This window comes from Podarcis cretensis, assembly GCF_951804945.1.
Source record: "Podarcis cretensis genome assembly, chromosome: 10".
In the NCBI taxonomy this organism is placed as follows: domain Eukaryota; kingdom Metazoa; phylum Chordata; class Lepidosauria; order Squamata; family Lacertidae; genus Podarcis; species Podarcis cretensis.
Genome location: NC_137179.1, coordinates 39027302 through 39048849, shown reverse-complemented (window position 1 = coordinate 39048849; position 21548 = coordinate 39027302). Strand labels below are relative to the sequence as shown.

The window sequence follows — 21548 nt, the reverse complement described above, 5'->3', positions numbered from 1 at the left end:
CACAAATTATAGAAAAATCACGCAGGCAGCTTGTGCAGATGCATTTTCAAACTGCAGAAAGGAAGAATCATATATCTTCCCAATTCCCCCCCTCCCCCAAAAGATGATACATGAGCTCTGAATACCTTTAATGTTTGAACACTTCAGCATGGCAAATTCTTTTTCTCCACTGAATGCTTTGCTTTGTATCCCTGCAACAAATATATTTCTTTGTGGCAAATAGCAATCACCTCCTACAAAGAGAGACAAATAAATAAATAAATCACAGAACTTGCATTTGCATTTTAGTTTACACTGTCATTTGATTGTCATGTAAATCATAAGAATTTAAATAGTCAATGTACGTTTGAAGTAATTACCTCCATTTTCAAAGGCACTAAGATCAGATCGAGAGCTATAATCTAATGATGCCGTTATCTCCGTTTGCCTTTCTGCAATATTGAACTTTGATGGAACTGCAACGCCATCACCTAAAAGAGCAAGAGACAGAATCATTGAACTTACTAAACTTATTTTAATAGTGGGAAATGTCCATGGCATAGGTATTACCATAGCATTAGTCAAACTGCTCTTCTGTTAACTTCACCTTCCCATCTGCAAAATGGGGATCATAATATTGTAAGAATCTAATAAGGATTGCTGAGATGGCATTTGTAAAGTGTTTTGAGCACTTGGAAGATAAATAAGGCTGGTAAATAAGACACCAAAGTTATCAGCCTGCACATTTAAAACAACAACAAGCTATTTTATTTTAAAGATCTTCTAGCATATGGGCTGGTGGAAGATGAGCAGGGCAATCCATCTTGCCTTCCAGCAACCCATTCAATTGCCTACACGGAATTCCTAGTCAACTATGGAGACCAAGGTGCTCCAATTTATCTTTTCTGAGTAGATGTGTGTGAAAAGACCATTTCTCCTTTTCTGCAGATTCATCCCTTCTCTTCTCATCGTCCTTAGAAGCACATCTTCCACTGCACATCTGTGGACATGTTTAGAGACACGCATGGTAACAAATCTCTCTCTCTCTTCCAGTTCCTTAGAAGCCACAGTTTACTGTGCCACTATACTTAGATCCCTCCTTCTTGGTCTCCCTGCCCTCCCTGTGTGAAGTCACTGAATCACTACAGTGGTACCTCTGGTTACGAACTTAATTTGTTCTGGAGGTCCGTTCTTAAGCTGAAACCGCTCTTATCTTGAGGTGTGCTTTCGCTAATGGGGTCTGCCTCTGGTGCGCAATTTCTGTTTGCATCCTGGGGCAAAGTTCGCAACAAGGAGCAGCTACTTCCGGGTTAGCAGAGCTCATAACCTGAAGTGTTCGTAACCAGAGGTACCACTGTATTTTGTTATTCCCCAAGTAGTCTGCAGATTAAACACATCTATCCCAAGGAAATATGGCAACAGATAATGCACAGCAGTTGACAGAAAAACACAGTTTTACAAATCAAAACGGATTATTCCTCAAGCAGCATTTTTGAGAGGGTCACTGTTAAACACCCCTCCAAAGAAAGGATAGTGACTGAAGCAGGCTTTTTAGGTTTACAGTGATTAAAGGCTTGTTCAAAATATAAAGTCACAGTGTGGTGCCTCTTTAGATTCAGTGGGGCCCACTCTGAAGTCAACATACTGATGAATCAGCAAAATAAATCAGTGAAACTAAATTGAGCCTTCCACTAAATATTTTCTGTTTAAATTGACTGGTTTAATTATTTCTTCTTTTTTGTCCAAATTACTGTTTCTCATCAGCGCTTCCTAAATATTATTATTCCTGAGCTGTCATATTATAAACATGGATTACGTGAGATATTAAAGGTTCTTTTTTCCTGGCTGCTCCTTTCCCCTACTGGGGAAAACCCTGGGGTCACTAATGGCAGAATAATTTGTCCATTTACAGTGAGCAATGACTTCCATCTCTATCTAATAAAAAGAAATCATATAAAAATATACATTTTTCTCACTTTGTTAATTTCCTTTACGTGACCAGTATTGTTTGTTTTTATTTATTTTGTTGAAAACATTCCAGGGTGGTTTACAACTCAGTAAAAACAGTCCATTAAATCTGAATAAGTACAGTAAAAATAGTAACAACGAAAGTAGATGGACAGCTCTTGGGGGCATTTGTATCAATGTTCAGAGTTTGTTTGCTTGCTTGCTTTACTTAATTCAGTTGATTTTGAAATTATAGTAGCAGATTCTGATAGTTTACCCTCACATTAATCAAACAGCTTCAAATATTTAAGACAACATCAATGAGCCACTTATATTAGCACCTTACTTTTTAAAAAGCAAGAACAAGACTTCAACACATATATCACCACACCTCCTGGACCTGAAAACTCAGGACAGATAGTACCTCTGTCTTATCTGGATTCAACTCAGTTTACTGGCTCACTTCCAGCTGGCTCCAAGCACCACTTCAGCACCTGAATTGCCTCTTGATGGTATAGGGTGAAAAAGCTGAGTGCCACCCACAGGACTTCTTGGGGCACACACCACTTCCTACAGTCCTTCTTTGGGAGAACTGTCTATTTATTCCTTACTGTCTGCTTCCTGCTACTAAACTAATTTCCGATCCACAAGAGGACCTCTCCTCTTATTCCATGACTGCCAAGCTTCCTCAGGAGGCTTTAGTGAGGTACCTTATCAAAACCTTTTGAAAGTCCAAATATACTATATGTCAACCAGATCAGCACTAGCTATATGTTTGTTGACACTCTCAGAGAACTCATTAGAGTTAGTAAGTTAGTAAGACAGGACTTGTGGGACGTGGGTGGCGCTGTGGATTAAACCACAGAGCCTAGAACTTGCCAATCAGAAGGTCGGCGGTTCGAATCCCCGTGACGGGGTGAGCTCCCGTTGCTCGGTCCCTGCTCCTGCCAACCTAGCAGTTCGAAAGCACATCAAAGTGCAAGTAGATAAATAGGGACTGCTCTGGCGGGAAGGTAAACGGTGTTTCCGTGCGCTGCTCTGGTTCACCAGAACTGGCTTAGTCATGCTGGCCACATGACCCGGAAGCTGTACGCCTGCTCCCTCGGCCTATAGAGCGAGATGAGCACGCAACCCCAGAGTCGGTCACAACTAGACCTAATGGTCAGGGGTCCCTTTACCTTTACTAAGACAGGACTTGCCCTTGCAGAACCCATGCTAGCTCTGCTTCAGCAAGGCTTGTTCTCCTATATGAAAAATAAAATAGAAGTTATATTGCTCAGGTCCTTGCCTTCTTGTAAATCTCTGCCAGTTTCCATGGTTTTCAAGAGCTCGTTCTCCAGCACCAAAGGTATGTTTTTTGTTAAGTGGTTTTCCTGAGAAGTCTGAATTCTGTAGTATTCTCCTGTTTCACCCCAAGGAAGAGAAAATGGGGGCAGTTACCAGAGTGATATCAGCTGAAAAGTGAGATAAGAGAATCAGAAACAACATTCTTACCAGATTTATAACACATTTCCTTTATTGCCTTTTCTTCTTCTATGTCTTCTGGTGTCTTAGACAGTAAATAAGAGGCATCTGTAGGGACCGAATTTCACAGAGCTTACTAAGCAAAGACCTTGCCAGATATCTTCTTGTACCGTGTAAAGCAAAACTTAACTGCAATTGCATTCACAGTACAAATTGCAATATAATTTTTTACTGGTGGGGTTCTTCAACTGGGCTGTATTCTGGAGAGTTTTTCAATATTCTGGATAAAATAATATTATTGCTTAACATTCTATTTTTTATTAATAAAAGTTTGAATCCTTAATTCAGCTGTAATTTATTTTAGGAATAATATTAAACGCAATAGGCCAACTTCTATTATCAAACAGGGTTGGTCATTTATGAAATATATTAACATTACTTTGGGATACATATGGGTAGGTAAAGTCTAAAACATTTTTTCTTTGTATTTGTTAAAAGATTGAAGTCACATTGCTTGGGATGGGAGCTTTTAAATACTATTACAGTTATCACAAAAACACTAAAAAAAACCCTCTAATATAATGTTATATGAGATCCTATTTTGTAAACTTTTTCTAGGTAGATTCAAATTGCTAGAAACATTGAACAAGCACACAAAAATGTCTGGCAAAGTATTTACATTTCTCCTCCTGTTCTTCTTCGTCATCGTCCTCAAGATTGATGGTAATAATCAGTGGAGGGTGGATAGGTCTTAATGTGTTTTCTTGACCTTTTGTGGAATCTTGATTTTGGGCAGGAGGTAAAATCCCTTCCTGAACTTCCCTTTGCAATGTAGAATCTATAGGAAGGAACTTAAATTTCAGTATAAAACTTTGAGTAAAACTTTGAAGTCCTCATCATACTTAACTCACTCATAAAAGCCAAGACAGTGGTTTGGTTTTGGTCTTAGACACATATGCAGCGGATACATATTACAACTTGGGCCATCAACTAACTAAATCATAGTTGATTAATTGTATGAATCCTACACAGAGCATTGCTTCATATGCCCACTATTCTGTTCTGTTGAGTTCACTCCTATGCAAGTGTGCAGAGGATTGCAGCCTATTAATTGATTAATTAAGGTTGCAACCCTATGCACACTTACTTGGGAACGAGCCCAATCAAATTCAGTGGGGCTCCCTACTTCTGATTAGGTTTTTTATTTATTTTTTCGATTTCAAGACCACCCTTCACCATTCATGATCCCAGAGGAGGGTACAACATAAGACCCCAGTACTTTCAAAACACCAGTGAAAGCATATATCACAATTGAAACCTGAAACACAAATATGCAACCTTTGCAACACAGTAGGCACAAACCCATAATCTCACAGCTGGCCATATCAATTTACCTCTGTTGACATGAGGTGGGCCTGGGCTGAAGAGTGTGCCTTCAAATGAATACAACAATGGTGCCATCACACTCATGTTAATCACTTCCTTTGCTACCTCTGTAAATCTAAAGCAGGGTTTCCGAAACTTGTGTCTCCAGCTGTTTTTGGACTACAATTCCCATCATCCCTGACAGTTAGGGATGATGGGAGTCATAGCCCAAAAAACAGCTGGAGACCCAAGGTTGGGAAACCCTGGTACTATATAGACAATTCTATGCCCTCTGCCATTATCATAGCTGGGGGGGGGTTATTCCACCCATTTCCTCTTCAACCACAGTTAGTTCAGAGAACATATATTTCTTCTGAGCAGGAAATGCACGTGGAATCCATCAAGAATGGAATGGAAATGCACATGCATTTTGCAAGAAAGATACACAACAGAATTCAATCTGTGGATCTTTCCTGCAATATCCAAGCTGATTCTCCACACCCCACCCCTGCTCATTATAATACAATACTTTCCACATGTATTCTTCCATATACAAACATATTAAATTAGAACCATATTCTTGTGTTTGAATATAAAATGTAACATTCATTCTTCGATGGAACATGTACATTTACACTTTAAAAAAATAAACAAACAGAAGATCCTGAAGTTATGCAGTATGTAAAATATTGCGCTTGAATTCCTCAGTAGCCCAGATACAGACACTGGCAGCACTGCAACTGCCAGCCACCTCTCCCCCTCCTCCCAGTATTATCCGTGCTGCTGCTGTAATGGGCTGGCTGGAAGCAGAGGGGTTGCTTGGCTCCAATTGGCCCCTGGTAGTCACCATGGTTTCTCCCACTTAATGAAGTGTCTGGTTGTCAGGTCCAGCACCTGTATTACTGTGGGGATGGCAAGGCAGGGCAGTAATGACAGAGGATGGCATGGGGGGGGGGCAGCAGCTCAAGTCCATGTTTGGTGGTGGTATTGGTGACATTATGCTGAGGGTCCACTCAGTCTGGTGCCTGCCCTGTTCTTATCCATATGGATGGGCCATTAATATGTTGCCCCATTTGCCTTGAATTCTAGACATTCTACTAGTGATCTACTAGTGATGCCACCCATCTCTAGTTCAGACAGCTGCTCCAGAAGGATACATGGTCAATGGTATCAAAAGCCACTGAGAGGTCGAGAAGAATTAACAGGGACATGTTTCCCCTTTCTCTCTCTCGACAGAGGTCATCATATAGGGCGACCAAAGCAGTTTCTGCACCAAAACCAGAGCTAAACCCCGATTGAAATGGATCCAGAAATTTAGTTTTTTCCAAAAGTGCCTGGATCTGGTCTCCCACCACTCACTCCAGAACCTTGCTCAGGAAAGGGAGATTAGCAACTGGCCAGTAGTTAGTTAGGTATTCCAAATCCAGGGAAGGTTTTACCACTGATCAGTTAGGCAACAGCCCAGAGTATTTCAGTGTGTAAAAGACAGTGTCCTTCTACAGTGATGTCCTTAATATTTTAAGACTAGACTCTACTCTAGAACATTTATATTTCAGTTTTCAGAATATGGAAAAAAAACATTTGTACTCACCATTACTAGGTGGCAAAAAAAGTCCATTTATGTTACGAGGTTTCCGGTGATGGAAGACACAACTGATTCTCACACAGCCCAATGGCTGTGTCTCCCAGAAACATGAAATGCTGTTGTATTTTTGCTACGGAAAAAAGAAAAAAAAGGTGGTTCCATATTTAATGATTACAAAACTGTAAAGTGGGTCATGACTGGAACACTGGAATCCATAAAACTAGACGGTGAATAGCAATGGCTGAGAAATTGCTGAGAAGTCAAAGAAGGCTCTGTCCCTTATATTTTGCAACGGAAACTTGCAGAGATATCAATAAAAGATGTGTGAGAATGTGATCTTATTGAAAATGATTTGGCTGATTTCCCTACCCAACCAGCTTTCAAAAGAGAATCAGGCTTCTGGTTCTTTATACATTACACATTTTCTGTTTAATCTAAAGGTACCCTTCCAATCACAGGAGTTGTGTGAGGAAAGTAAAACTCAATCCAGACTTATTGTTCTACTTGTGTAGAGTACGAGCACTTGAACATTTGCATTATAACATAGCATTATTGAGCTCTTCCACTTTTGCAGAGCACTGCTAGTGGCTTTATCTTGTGAACCACCTTGAGACCTTTTGGTGAACATATACATCTAATAAATAAACAATAAAGTGAAATAAATATTTCCCTTCTGCCCATTTCCTTGGGTTCCAACCCATATGTGGTATCTGAGAGAGGAGGGTGTTCCCCTGCCCAGCTTCCTTTTAATTGACTTGAAGCACAAAAACATGTTGCCACTAAATTTTAGAAGACTCAAAATTTGACTAAAGGGAGCTCATTTTTCTCCTCTATACTCACTGCAGTATAAAAACATTCTATTCTCGCAGTGCAAAGAAGAGCGTTATGGGAACATAAAGCTGTAATAAAGTACAGATGAAGGGATCCTTAAAATTCAGTGAATTCGTTCAGCTTTTCAAGTGGGGTAGAAGGTGTGAACTAGTTCTATCTTTAGGTGATAAAATGATGTTTGACTATTTCCAAAGCTGATATCTGGGCGTCACAGGAACATCATACATCTTAACTGTGAAACTTAAGATGTCACATCTGCAGCAGCAGAGGCGAGAGACAGCCAATAAATGCTTATAATAGATCTCTTCACAAGAGAACACTTCAAAGCGCTTGCCGTTTCTACCTGTATTTCCATATGTCTAAATTTGCAAAGTTGATGGGAACATCTCCCCTCTCTCCATAATGAGCACACGGTGTCACTGCCAATGGCTTTTTCACAGTGACGGAATCGGCACTTTGATCCCTGAATAGAGAAAAGAGAGAGAGGTTGGAAAATTCGGCCAGGCAGCATTTCTTTTAGTGTTCTTTAGGCTGCCCTTCAGTTTCCAAAAACTCTAGCATGGATCACAAACAAACAATTAAAAATACAATAAAATTCCAGTCAGAGAACCAGCAGAAAGGCAGCAGTGCAATAAAAACCAAGCTGAACTAATAAAATAACAAATAAAATTGGATTATATCAGATTATGTGACATGCTAGAAGGCCTGAACAAATGAAAAGCACTTTTTGCCTGGCACTAGAGATACATCAGATGTGGTGTCAAGCAAGCCTCCCACGGGAGGCCACTGCACAAACAAGGCCACTGGGGTGTGTGGGTGTGAAGGAGATAATGATCCAGACCACCAGAAAGATCCAGTTCCACCCCTGCCTTAGGACAAAGACTTGCTGCAAGCTACAGATCAACAGTTTGAACCTAGACATTATGCACGGACAGTATGGGCCGGAAACCAATGTGGAAGCACATTTAACATACTGAAAGGGCTTTGTAGGTGTAGCATATTGAGATGACCATGCCAGTGGAGCGCATTGATATTTGAGAACTGGTGAGGTGTAGGGACTGTCTGTAACTGAAGGAATTTCTCGCTAGTGTTTGCAAGTGATGTGGAAGTAGAATGGTGGGAGCCTGAAAGGATGATTAGCTAACTGTAAATATTGTTTTGCTTTGAGGGACAATGATGGTCCAGCTTGGGAACATGTATATCTATATATACTTAGTTACACAACTCATTCATTGCTAATGGGAAAAGATCTTTATAACAGATAAACAGCTAACTGCACATAGCCTTGTGTGTTCTGGATTTTTTGTTAATCTGTTCAGTTATCTCCTACTGGAGAAGCCTTGTGATCACCACCACTCTTTTAAGCCATATTTGTAATGGAAGAAAAATCACTAGGGGAAGGCTGAAGGCCCTCTTTAGTCTTCTAAATGGGACGCCCATTTGAACTTGGAGAAGGTGAACACTCCTGCTGAATGGGGAGAGCAGAGGAACAGCAAAAAGTAGTTTGCACTTTCCATAATTATTGTGGGTTTCAATGGAAAAGACAAATGAACATTCCTTCTGTGGGGGACAGGGGGAGAGAAACAGCAAAAGTAATCTGCAGTTTTTTAAATGGTAGAAACACAAAGAGGTAGATCAACTGAGACCTGAGAATTTCAAGGTGGAATTAAACAAAATGAAGTATTTGTGCTCTCTAGGGCCTCTCTTGCCCACTGTGGGAATGCATGTTTGCTTTTGCTGTGCAATCATCATCATCCTATTACAAAGACAACTGAAGTCTCCAGTGCTCTTTCTTATTCAAAGGGAACAAGACTCCAGTTTTCTACACGTACCTGGATTAGACTCTGCTGAATGGAGCTTACTGCCACACAGAAACACACAGAATTGCTCTATGAACCCTTCAGCACCATCCCTGAAACATCTCACTACTTTGGAAAGTGGAGGGCACATAACAACATGATAGATGCAAGCCATTATAAATTGTGCAGTATTTACCTTTATACAGGTTGAATGAAAATAGAAATAGCAGTCATTCCCAACTTCTGCCATTGCCACCTCTTGTGCTTCTACTCCACTGCCTTTAGAAAGGTCTCAATGCAAATGTAAGAACTATCAACGTGTAAGGAAAGAACATTCCCTTTTGTTCTGAATACAGCTGTATTTGGGATCTAAATTCTATTTCCTCTTAAAGGGAGACCTCCAGTTGAGAGCTTTATTCAAAGGGTTACTTATACTAATTGTAAAACAGACGGTACCTTCTCCAGGTTTGTTGAAGTGCTCACAGATTGAGAGTGGTTGCTAGACAGTGCGCAAATTCAAACTTCCAGAATTTCTCTCATTGTTACCTTGGTTCTTATGACATCATCACAAAGGCCACCATACGACCCCTCAAACTGGGAGTCCTCGCTTATTTTCATCGCTCCTATGTTTAAAAGAGGAAGAAAACAGTGGTTTTTGTGTAGCCTTTTCATCTCGTTGTACCTTACTAAGTCAGTAGAATTCAATTAAGAGAAGAACATCTGTAACTTATATAATTAAGAGAAGCACAAGGATGGGAGCGAAAGCAAGTGAAAACATCAGCTCCTGCCCTCTTCAATAATTGCCTGCCTGCCAAAGCCTTGGTTTTTAAATATATTTTGATCATTGATCGCTGCTGACTGGCATATCTACCCTACAAACTGAAGTTACCTGGGAGTGATTCTGGACATTTCTGGAGGGAGGGATTCCTGTTTTGCCTCCTTTAAATTATCCTCTCCAGTCCCACAGAGTTCTGTTTGTCATTAAATGACAAGATTATTGGAGGATTTGGAGTTCAGTGCCGTTAGTATTGCAGTTAATACTCAGTTACATCTCTGCTTTTCCTCAAATATTAGTGAAGCAGTGGAATCCCTGAATCATGACACAAAATCAGTAACATGCTGGATGAAGGCCAGTTATCTAGAAAAGATATGGATTAAGGTGGTTAGCAGGACTCTGGATTGTGGAATGAATGAATGAATGGTCTACTCAATATAGAGTCTCACCCCTCCTGAAAGAACAAATTTGCATTCTATGAGTTCTGCATCTGGCCTTATTCCTAGACTATCAGGTGGTGGTTGTGATCAGAAGTAACTCCTTTTAGCTTCACCCGGTACACCAGCTGCAATCTCCTTTGATGATGCAGCCTTTGTGAACTATACTTTGCAATATCTAGATTGGATTAATGTCCTGAAAGACCTGACTGGCCTTTTCCCACCTGGCCTGCGAGGGCGGTGTATTTTTATTTTTATTTTTTATTATTATTTTATATGCAAACTGTTCAATTTGGCTGTGCACTTTTTAATGTATTTTGGTTATTGCTTATTACTGCTATTGTTATGTTTGTAATTATGCAAATCTTTTCAAGTTGTAAGCTGCCTTGAGCCTGGCTTTATCTATGGAAAGGCTTTTAGGTTTTTAGGCTTTTTAACTTTTAAAGGGAGTTGCTTTCAAATTGGAGAATGGTTGTTTTAATCCTTGTAAAAAAATATTGTTACTATACATTTAGTTATATTTACAATTAATATTTTTGTGTGGTTTCTTTGATAACTGTTGTTTGGAAACCAGTGTACATGTTTAATAAACACAGTTTACATTTTATACAGGACTTGTTTTCTGCCTTAAAAACTGAGCTAGTCACACCAAAGAACACACAATGAGTTTAGAAATAAGTTTTAAATAAACAGAACATTAGAAGAAGAAGAAACAATGAGAAAAGGTTAATGTAAAAGACTGGTCCTGAACTTCTTGCTATTAAAGCTTGGGAAAACATAGAAGAGTACCAGCTACAGCTATTCAGACTGTGTATGCAACCTTATAAAGCATGTTTACCCTAATGGCTCTTGTAGTTCAGTGGCAACTAGTGTTCCTTCCATAAATGAAACCATGAATAAGTCATCTGAATGAAAAAAAACAAGCTGATTTGGTATTATTTTAAAATATATTAATATATGTGGCTAGTATCAGTTCTCCATGTGTTTAATAACACTGAAACCCTAGAATTCCACAGTCAGAAGGAAGTTCCATTGTTTGCAGTGGGGCTACCTTCCACTTAATCTGTATGTAATTGAAGCCAAAAGTAACATTGATCTAATTCAGTCTATTGCTTGACATGGAGAAAGGGCACGCTTGTTTTTATGACAGCTCATAGTATAATAATAGAGAAGCAAAACACTTCTGCTGAACAGGCTACATATCTAATTGAATATTTGTAATAGTAACTTGTGAACATACATTTCTCTACAACCCTTACATTTGATTTTAAAGACTAGCCATCATTTCCCCACACAAAGGGAAATCACCTGAAGACTTGTCTATGAAACACAGAAACTTTTTCAGAGTTACGGAAGCTAACCGCTGGACACATGCTATAGAAAATGAACTAAATTGCCCATTTAGATGTAACTACATTACCAAACAGCAGCTGCAGGGATAAACATCCAGCGAGTGCACAGATTTAGCCTGTAAAATGGTATAAACTCTGGAGATGTATATTTTAAACGGTATTTCCTTCCTGAATAACCACACACCACTTTAATAATTAAGCAATATATAAATATCTAAAACGTGTGTGTTGCCATTGCCCTCAAAAGACTGCGCTCCATTTGAAACATTGTTCAAGGACAGTCCTCTATCTGAACGCATTGCTGGAGTTGTCCAAATCCATTTTTAAAGTATATATGTGTACAGCTTTAATTCTATCAACTTGGCTTCTTTCTTTCTTTTGAGCGGCTCCTCTTTTTCACTGCCAGCCGCCTAGAGTCCCGTCGGGGGTGAAAGGCGGAGTATAAATACTAACAAACCAAGTGGAAAAAGCTGGCCATCAACAGGGAGCACCTGGGTGCTTGTTGCTTATACTTTTCCCCGCTAGGGGGAGACGTACTGTCTTATTTCCAAGCACAATCATTTCTAACTCTTCAAGTCTGGCATATGCAAAAGCTGTGCTCTCTTTATTAGGGACGAGCGAGCGGCCCGACCAGCCCCTCTGCGCTGACGTCACGCGAGAACGAGTCCCTCAGCTTCCCTCCCGGACTACATTTCCCGGCACCCCTTTCAGCCGGGCCTAGCTACGCCTGCTGCTCCGGTCGCCGCCGGGGGAGGCAGCCTCTAGGCCTGCTGCTGCTGCTAATCACCGGCGTCGCGCGCGGGCGGGCCGGCCGGCCGGCCGCTGCTGCCTGCTCCGAGGCCGGAGGGACCACCATGAGCCGCCTGGGCTCGGTGCAGCAGAAGGTGGCCTGCCTGTTCGTGACGCAGGTGAAGGAGGAGCCCTCGGCCAAGAGGGAGCGCCAGGTATGCGGCGGGGAAGGCAGAGCGAGCCCCGCGCCCGCCGGGGGAAAGCCGGGGGCGGGGAAGAAGAAGCCAGCGCGGGGGCGGCGCGGGGGATGGAGGGTCGGCAGCTGGGAAAGGAATGCGCTTCTCCTTCCCCGACTGCCTACTTGATCGCCTCGCCTCGTGTTTTCATCCCACGTGAGGCGGCTATTATTATTATTATTATTATTATTATTATTATTATTATGGAAGACCCTGCAGCCTGTGCTTCGCATGCAAGGGCACTTTACCTGCGTGCACCTTTCCTTGTAGGAATGTCTGCAGGAACGAAATGGCTCTGAATGTTTTGAGGACGTTTGGGGGCACCCTTCTCTGTTCCCTGGCCCTTGCTAGGGTGGGTCGTTAGTTAGTTGGGCATCATATTTGAGCCAAGACTTAGCTCGGCTTAGCCTCCCCCCCCCTCCAAAAAAATCCACCCATCCACCTTGCATCTCCCCTTTCAGACATCCCATACAGTATTTCTAGGCCTGCACACAACATCAGCACCACCCCCCCCCCCTTGGAATATGTGAGTCGCATTTAACGCAACAGGTGTATCTTACTTTATTTTTGCACCTGCTGCTCAAGTCAGCACTCTGTTTGTCATTTACATTGATCTACCTAAGTGCCATCAGTAGCTGGAGTGGGCTGAATACTTGTGAAGGTGAAGATCTCTCCCTGCTTTCCCCTCTTGGGTATATTTTCGCATTCAGTCTGAACCATTATAATGCACTGGGCGAGTTCCTTAATAACTTTTCTGTATTCAAATGCTAAGAAACAGCAGTAACCGCAAGCCATCTGAATACATCTCACTCTTTCTCTGCTTAAGTTTGATGGAAGAAAAGGTTACATTACAAGTTGGATTTTCATAGTGTAGCCATCTTTTAATGAGATTATCCCTGTGATTTCAGAGTAATAAACCTAGCTACGTACCATTATTTTGTTGGTGATGAGGCTTCTAATTTCAAACTGAAGCCTTGAGAGCAACTGTTGTTCCCATGATAAATGATGCATGGAATCTTTGTTGCCATGGATATAGTAGCTTTTAAGATTCTGTAACCCTAGGCTTGATTCCTTCAAAATGGAGAACCCTCTCAAAATGACTTTGAAATTCAGTAGGAAACAGAGTCTACGTTTCATCCTGTGAATTGATATTGTTATCATTACTTATGAAATTTATATAACTCTCTTCATCTAAATATCATAGGGTGGTTTACAACATAGAAATGATGGCTGTACAGTGTCATGGAATCAGTGTTATTAAGAATGAAAGTTGTTGGGTTTGAGGGCAGGAGTGGGGGTGGGGATGGAGAGCCTGCCTTGAAAAAAGTTATACTTCCAAAATACTTTTACACCTATTTTCTCCTTAGCCTTTTAAAGTGCTGGCCACTGAAACTATTAATCCAAAGGCATTAGATGCAGATATATACAGTGCGATCCCAACTGAAAAGGTGGATGGAACTTGCTGCTACATAACTACACACAAAGGTAATGTGAAAGAGCTCTGTTAAGTAGTCCTTTTTATAGTGAAAATATGCTGTACATAATTCAAAATATGGGCTTTATCCATCCTGAATTCATGGCTAAGGGAAGTGTCGGGCTCCTGTCGATGGTCAGAGGCTGAAAGGTAGGTAGGACAGCCTCCTTCATTTGCCCAGGCTGATGGAGATGAATACATCAGCCCACACTATCTTCACTGATAAGAACAGTGATAGCCTGATGTCACTGTAGCCACCTTGGGCAAGCCAGACCTTGGGCAGTTGGCTTAGTCGCCTCCTTCCATTTCTCTGTAGTATTTCCTCCCCCCCCCCCCCAATTGAGTGAGCAAGGTCTTCCTCACCACATATTGATTGGCAAAAGGGGCTGGCTGTTCTCTTCTCCCCCCTATACATGATTCTCACTTGCAGGCATCTGGGCCCCATGCTTTCTCTTGATGCTTTTGTAAGTTTCCTTCCTCTAGGCCAGCGTGGAAGCACGGGGCTACTATCCCTCTAACAGACCAGCAGAAATTTGTGTAGATCCGTAACTCTTGTGGGTTTACTTCAAAGACTGTTGTAAGAGCTTTTATGAGTAGCTGCTCCATGCCAGAGTTAAAAGCAATATTCAGTATTCGTTGAAAGGAGTTGGCTAGATTTTTGTTTGTTTGTTGTAAGGAACTCCATGATAAATTTTGATGCCATTTTGTTCACTATAGGGCAGCCATACCTTTGGGCCCGGTTGGATAGAAAACCAAACAAGCAAGCTGAGAAAAGGTTTAAACGTTTTGTGCACTCAGCAGGCGACTCAAAAGGTTGGTGGCTATTTTTTGGGTAACCAAGAGCCTATTTATTTTAAAGATTTTATTGGTTTACAAAAGTACATGTCCTATCTCTTTTGGTTGTACAGTCTGACAAATCAGTTACATTTGTTGTGAGACATTAGTGTTGAGTACAGTATAATGTTGGGGAAGAAGAGGGGGAAGAGGAGGAGTGGGGTGGTGAGGCGTATATTATTTCGTATAGTGTACATGTGGAGTTTTGTGTCAGCATCAACTGGGTAGGTTTTCTTTTGTTTATTACATTTCCTTGGTAGTGAGATGTATGGGGGGGGGCAGGGTGTGGCTGGTTGACTGTGGTTGGCTGCAGTGGGGTTTGTTTGCATTTGGGGGGGGGGGCTTGTTGGGTCAGGTAAACCAGATTGATGCATATGCTGTCGGTAGATTATTGTCATTGTCTTTTTGGGCTGATAAAGGAGAGCCATACTGGGGTGAAGTCATCCTCTTCTATTTGTCCCTGTGTCAATTTCAATTTATTGGTTAGCTTTTCTAGCAAGGTCGTTTCCCATACAATTTGATACCATTGGTTCATCTTTACTCCTGAAAATTCCCTTCAGTGTCTAACTATGAGGCCTCTGGCTGCTGAGAGTAGGTGGGTTATAAACTATATAATGTGAGTGGTCATCTTGGAAGATGTTCAGTAGGGCCAATTCTGGGGTGAGTTCTAATACCTGTTCAGCTATTTTGCATATCTCTTGTAGGACTGCTGTCCAGAAGGGTTGGATTTTAGGGCATTCCCACTACATCTGGAGGTATGTGCCTGTGAAGGTGCAGCCTCTCCAACGTCTTGGTGAGGTTTCTGGGCATATCCGTGCCAGTTTCTGTGGTGTTAAGTACCACCTGTAGATGAGTTTCAGAGTGAGTTCCCTTCTTTTGGCTGATACGGACTTAAAGGGAGGTTAAGACCACATTCTCGGCCATTGTGCGGGGTTTATTTCATAGCCTATGTCATGCTCCCATTGTTCTTTGATTGCATCAAGGGGGGTTGTGGGATTTTGGAGCAGTATTTTATATTGTGGATACCATCCCTTTACTGTGTCCCTCTGCTGTCAGGAGGTTTTTGAAGGTGGTCAAGGGCCTAGTGGCTGCTGATTCTACTGTTGGATTGTTTAAGAAGGCATGTAGTTGATGATGTGTTAGCCAAGTTATTTGGGTGTCCTCTAGTTTGTCCTGTATTTCTTGTGTTGGTATGGGTTTGCTGTTGTAGAAGTCTTTTAGACAGTGTTGGCCTTTGGCTAGCCTGGTTTTTATCTGGAGGTTTTGTGCTGCATGTTGGAATAGTGAGTGATAGGCTGGGGGGGCTAGTGGGGATGGGGATAGTTTGCCTACTTTTCCATTCCATGCTTTAAGCATGGACTGTTCAATGTTGTGGAGATTTTCTTTAGTTTGTTTTGGAGAAATGGGGATGCTGTTGTGGGGATGCTATTGATGGTTTCTCCCTTCAAGTGGACCCATTGTTTCGTCTCATCTTCTAGAATATACTGGATTATGTGGTGTACTTGGTTGGCGATGTAATATGATTCTATTTTGGGGATTCCCCATCCTCCTTCTGAGGTGGGGAGGCACAGGTATTTGGGGCTTATTTTTGGCTTTTTGTATGAGAAAATAAACGAGTGTAGTTTTCTCTGCCACTTCTGGAGTTGGGCTGGGGGAATCCAGATTTGGAGGGTTTGGAATAAATAGATTAATTTTGGGAGGGTGATCATTTTGATCATGGCTATTTTGTTTGAGAGGGTGAAGTTAGTATTGTTCCATTTCCTCAAGTCTCTTTTGATTTGCCACCATGTGCACGTGCTCCTTGCTTCTTGTTGACTGGAATATCAACATTTTTAGGAAGAATGTAGGAAGGTTCAAAAACTAAATGCTTCTAAATAGGTGGGGCTGCCTTTAAAAGGTGACTTGGAAGCTGCAATTAATCCAGAATGCAGCAGCTAGACTGGTGACTGGGAGCGGCCACCGGGACCACATAACACTGGCCCTAAATGATCTACATTAGCTCCCAGTACATTTCCAAGCACAATTCAGTGTTGACATTTAAAGCCCTACAAGACTTCAGCTCTGTATACCTGAAGAAGCATCTCCATGCTCATCGTTCAGCCCAGACATGGAGGTCAGTTCTGAGGGCCTTCAACAAGGAACCACATAGGTGGTCTTTTTGATAGTCACACCTGCCATGTACATTGCATGTACCTCCTGCCAGATTTCAAAGAGTTAAACAACTGTATAATTTTTCGTAGACATCTGAAGGCAGCCCTGTTTGGGGAAGCCTTTAATGTTTGATGTTGTTGCTGCTGCTGCTTTTCCTGCATTTTTGCTGGAAGTCATCCAGAGTGATTGGGGTAAGCCAGTCGGATGGGTGGGGTATAAGAAAAATAATTATACAAATGCAGAATCAGCATTTTAATATCCTTGATAATACTCTTAACAGAGCAGTCCATACTACTTAAATTTATAAAATCCATGTACAGTGGTGCCTCGCAAGACGAAAAGAATCCGTTCCGCGCTTCTCTTCGTCTAGCGGTTTTTTCGTCTTGCGAAGCAAGCCCATTGACGGCTTAGCGGATTAGCGCTATTAGCGGCTTAGCGGATGAGCTGATAAGCGGCTTAGCGGCTTAGAAAAGGAGGGGGGAAGGGAAAAAAAGTCGGAAGAACTCGCAAGACATTTCGTCTTGCAAAGCAAGCCCATAGGGAAATTCGTTTTGCGAAGCGCCTCCAAAACGGAAAACCCTTTCGTCTAGCGGGTTTTCCGTCTTGTGAGGCGTTCGTCTTGCGGGGCACCACTGTAATCAATTGCTATTGCCAGTTTTGTTGGCCTTAGGATGAATTGTGTTAATACTTCTTCAGAAGATAGATAACAAGTGTATTTCATATTCTTGCTTCCAGGATTTATTTGGAATATTGAAGACGACTTCAAGCCTGTTCCTGAATGCTGGATTCCAACAAAGGAAATAGAGTACTGCAATGGAAAACCTTTTCCTGATGAAAATGGACATATTCCAGGTAGAAAAACATAGCTTAACACCAGAAAAATCTGTTCCAAACTTCAGTCATTCAGAGATCTTGAATACTTTGTAATATTTTATTAATTTACTCATTCAACTGAAAAACAAGTCACCCAGATAAATTTGTTCTAGGGTGGCCTATAAATATTATAAACAAGTAAGTTGGGAATTACCATGTCAAAAGTCATACTTGCATGGTGAATTAGTCCTTGTATAGCCTATTTCTTGTTCAGGTAGCTTTATATATCTTGTTTACCTTCACTATATTATTGAGGGACTAAGGTTGAAATATCGTGACAGGGCTGATCTGAATAACATGGATTCTCCAGATCACACTGAAGTGCAATATTGAGACAGAATTGTTGGAGGCGTTCCCTAGTGAACAATATAAATTTGGATATATGCAAGAACTCAGTGTCGGATTAGAGATTATTTTTTAACCATTGGTTTTTCATATTTGAGCATATCACCTGTAATATTTTTATAAACAATGGAGCCAACCTAAATAGGGGGGAAATATTGTTTTGTTTTTTTACAGGCTGGGTGCCAGTGGAACAAAACAGCAAACAATATTGTTGGCATACCTCTGTTGTTGACTATGAATTTGAGCTAGCGCTCATTCTGAAGAATCACACTGAGGAACCTGGTCTTCTGGAAATTAGTCTAGTGCCCTTATCAGATCTCTCAGAACAAACTCTGGAGCTTATTGGAACGAGCATTAATGCAAATCCATATGGTAAGCATATCTTATATTCATCAACAAGATATTTTTCTGAGAGCTTTATATCAGGCACTGGTAATAAACACTGTGTATGATTATTGCAAACACAATCTTTTAAGAATTACAATACACAGCAAAACCTTTGTCAAACAAACATTAATATGCAGCTTGCTTGAAGTGTTTACAACTAAACAAATAACAAATAAAAGCATCATGTTGATAAAGCCTAGGGCAGTGGTCGGCTGAGCTGCAGCAAACAGAAGGGTTCCTGTCTGTCTTTAGCTGAATTGCTCAGACTCTAGAAACAAAATATTTGGAAAACGTCTACAAGTAGCATGGAGCTATAAAAGCAAAAGCCCAAGAGAGTTGGCTAAGGGAGCATCATTGACGATTAGGAAATAAAGGTGGGACTTGGGAACTTCTGTAACACAATAAAATAGTTGATTGCATTTGTTTAATAATCTTTTAAATAGACTTAGGAGACAAGAAACATCCTATCCACTTTCTCGTACCACATGGAACATTTCAAATAAAAAATGCCCCTCCACTGAATCATGATGACATATTGTCTTGGTTTGATGAAAGCAAAGAAGGGAAAATTGAAGGAATTGTATGGCATTGTGCTGATGGAAACTTAATTAAGGTAATTCTGAAATATTTATTGAATAACCAACATCTTGATTTTATCTACAAATGAAAGGCCTTTAGTTCAGTAGCTTCAACATGCTGCCAAGTTTATTTTTAAAAAATTGAGCAAAGAAAATGGATTTTCAGCTGCAATTGAAAGCTTAGTAAAAAAAACAAACCACCAAATTATGTTATCATTTAATTCCCTAGAAGCACTTTCACATTATACATGAATGCATTTCAACATACCAGTGCTTACAGAAAAAGTTGCATAGAACATGCAAATATACACATGTGAATCCATATAATATCTTGGTGTTTGCTCATCATTCAACCTATTTGGCTGTTTATTTTAGAAGAAAGCCATGGGAATGAAAAATTAAGCCTCCAGAGTCATTTCCAGATGTCAGTTTTGATTTGGTGCAATTTGTATCTTCTATTTTATGCTTGTAATGTAATTTTGGAGAGAAGAATGGAGTAGCTGTTTCAAACACAAGTAGGAAAGGATGAAGCCTTCAATCATCAAGAATTTAAAAACATGTCTCAGTGATTGAGTATTAAAATGTGTCCGTGCAATTGTTTCAGACTCTGATCTGGTATTTAGTGCAGTTAGTAATGTAATTGTTTTTCTTTTCTTCATAGCTCCATCGGCATCATCTTGGCTTGTGCTGGCCAATTGCGGACCCTCAATTGATTTCTCAGCCAGTTGTTATCACCTTTAGTGGTGCCAAATACAGCTATAATTTTGAGCCAAAGACACTTTTCCATTATTTTTCAAAACTGGAGGGACAAAGATTCAATAGTCTCAGAGATATAGTAAGTAATCTGTGACCAAATTATTTTTTTTTATAAAAAAGTAGCCATCTGTGTGATTGTTCATTCCTTAGATAGGGGATGTCAAAAGGTTTCCATTGTTGAAATGCAATGTAAATAGTATTTAGGCAACACATGGCTCAATGTGTACATGTATATATAACAAATACTGCTGCTTATTATGTAGCAGACAAGCCACAAATAAAAATCTATAAACTTTTGAGCAGTTGTTTTTTTAATTGTGTGGGAAACATACCTCTTGAAGTGATGGTTACGTACCTGAAATCTGCTTTTTGTTTTAAATTATTGTATAGTTTGTACATTCAGTTGTGGTAATGACTAGTTTGTATGAATTTCTTCTAGCAATGTATAACTGAAAAGCATATTTAAATTTTGCAACAGATCAAACTATAAAGTGAAAGAAAAATTTCCAAAAGGCCTTTTTTTAACAGAATGCTTTACTGTCAAACTTCTGAGGAGTAGAACATTATTCTTCACTAACTTAGGGTCAACTGAGTAGCCTCAGGGTAGCTTTCTGTTTATATTTTATACTCTGCTACAAATATTGTAGCAAAAAATACTTGTGTGCATTAAATCAATTCTGAAGAGTTACTGTGTGCAAATTCATTGCTGTTTCCTCAAAAATACATACATGTAGTGATTTTGTTGCTTCCATATATTTTCAAAGGAGCAACATATATCTTATGAGTAATAAAAGTAAGATACATGTGTATATGTCATAGAATACAATGTTTGAGAAGCCACTGGCATTTGTTTTGAAATGTTTAAATTAATAAGATACAACATTTCTTTTGAAATGCATATGTTACAATACTACATTGTTTGCTTAAATAATGTCAGGGCAGCTTTATGTAAAGTCGCTTCTGATAACGAAACTAAAATTCAGTCATACTAATGGAATGCAAAAAATGAGAAGTAAACTTGTTTAGAAAGTTTGTATATACTTTATTAGATAAAACCCATATTTCTGGACTGTCAGTTTTAGGGTAAATAAGCATTAAACTGTTTGAATAATACACTAATGAATAAATGTAGAAAAATAAATAATTTCTAAACTGCATTGTTTTATACCTTCACTGCAAGCACATCAATGTAAGATCTATAAAAATATAATACTGACTATATAATAAATTAGCACAAAAAACAACAGTATAATAGTACTATACCTTTTTTCTTTACTTTTGCTTCTGTTTGCAGAAGTGAAAACAAGCAGTAGCTCATGGAGATGCTTGCTTTGGCAAGAGCTGAAACACATTTCTGAGAAAGTATAAAAAAAGCTTGTTTGACCCCTGACATAAGAATGTTCTTGTTTCTCTTCTGTGCCAAGTCTCAGGTCTTCTTTAAAAACATTCTGTACTTTTTCATTTAATCAATAGAAACTCTGGCTGGAATATCTACCTGAACACCAAATTGTTCAGAAAGTGTTTTCAATTTCTCTTCCAAGAGAATATTTTTTTTAACTTCTTCATTATAGTTGTATTTTAGATCCTCAATTTCTTCAAAAAAGGATGGATCAAAGTGGTCCAGTTCATTTTTCAGCTTTCTGACTTCTTC

At 40.1% G+C, this 21548-nt stretch overlaps 3 protein-coding genes across 10 annotated transcripts in view; 1 reads left to right on the top strand and 2 right to left on the bottom strand.

Annotated features, from left to right (window-relative positions):
- LOC307225555 (uncharacterized protein C12orf50 homolog) overlaps positions 1-13542 on the bottom strand; it is a 20225-nt gene extending 6683 nt beyond the window's left edge. For 2 of the 5 annotated variants that reach the window (XM_079993464.1, XM_079993468.1), the window contains exons 1-9: positions 13430-13541; positions 9517-9593; positions 7515-7634; positions 6347-6470; positions 4070-4228; positions 3421-3498; positions 3215-3328; positions 360-470; positions 126-233 (exon numbers count right to left, since the gene is read on the bottom strand). In XM_079993464.1, coding sequence (XP_079849590.1) covers positions 126-233; positions 360-470; positions 3215-3328; positions 3421-3498; positions 4070-4228; positions 6347-6470; positions 7515-7634; positions 9517-9588 — 886 coding nt within the window. In that variant the 5' untranslated portion in view covers positions 9589-9593; positions 13430-13541. Of the gene's footprint in view, positions 1-125; positions 234-359; positions 471-3214; positions 3329-3420; positions 3499-4069; positions 4229-6346; positions 6471-7514; positions 7635-9166; positions 9390-9426; positions 9594-13429 lie in introns of those variants that run through there. The other 3 variants (XM_079993467.1, XM_079993466.1, XM_079993465.1) reach the window with 3 other exon arrangements.
- Positions 12269-20194, top strand: RLIG1 (RNA 5'-phosphate and 3'-OH ligase 1). Its single transcript, XM_079993475.1, has 7 exons — positions 12269-12478; positions 13867-13984; positions 14691-14786; positions 17694-17810; positions 18351-18548; positions 19007-19176; positions 19803-20194. Exons 1-7 carry the CDS (start codon positions 12389-12391, stop codon positions 19989-19991), a joined length of 978 nt encoding a protein of 325 aa, XP_079849601.1. The 5' UTR covers positions 12269-12388; the 3' UTR covers positions 19992-20194.
- The window catches only part of CEP290 (centrosomal protein 290), a 49418-nt gene continuing 47892 nt past the window's right edge, over positions 20023-21548 (bottom strand). For all 4 annotated transcript variants that reach the window (XM_079993435.1, XM_079993434.1, XM_079993436.1 and 1 more), the window contains one exon: positions 20023-21548. In XM_079993435.1, coding sequence (XP_079849561.1) covers positions 21360-21548 — 189 coding nt within the window. In that variant the 3' untranslated portion in view covers positions 20023-21359.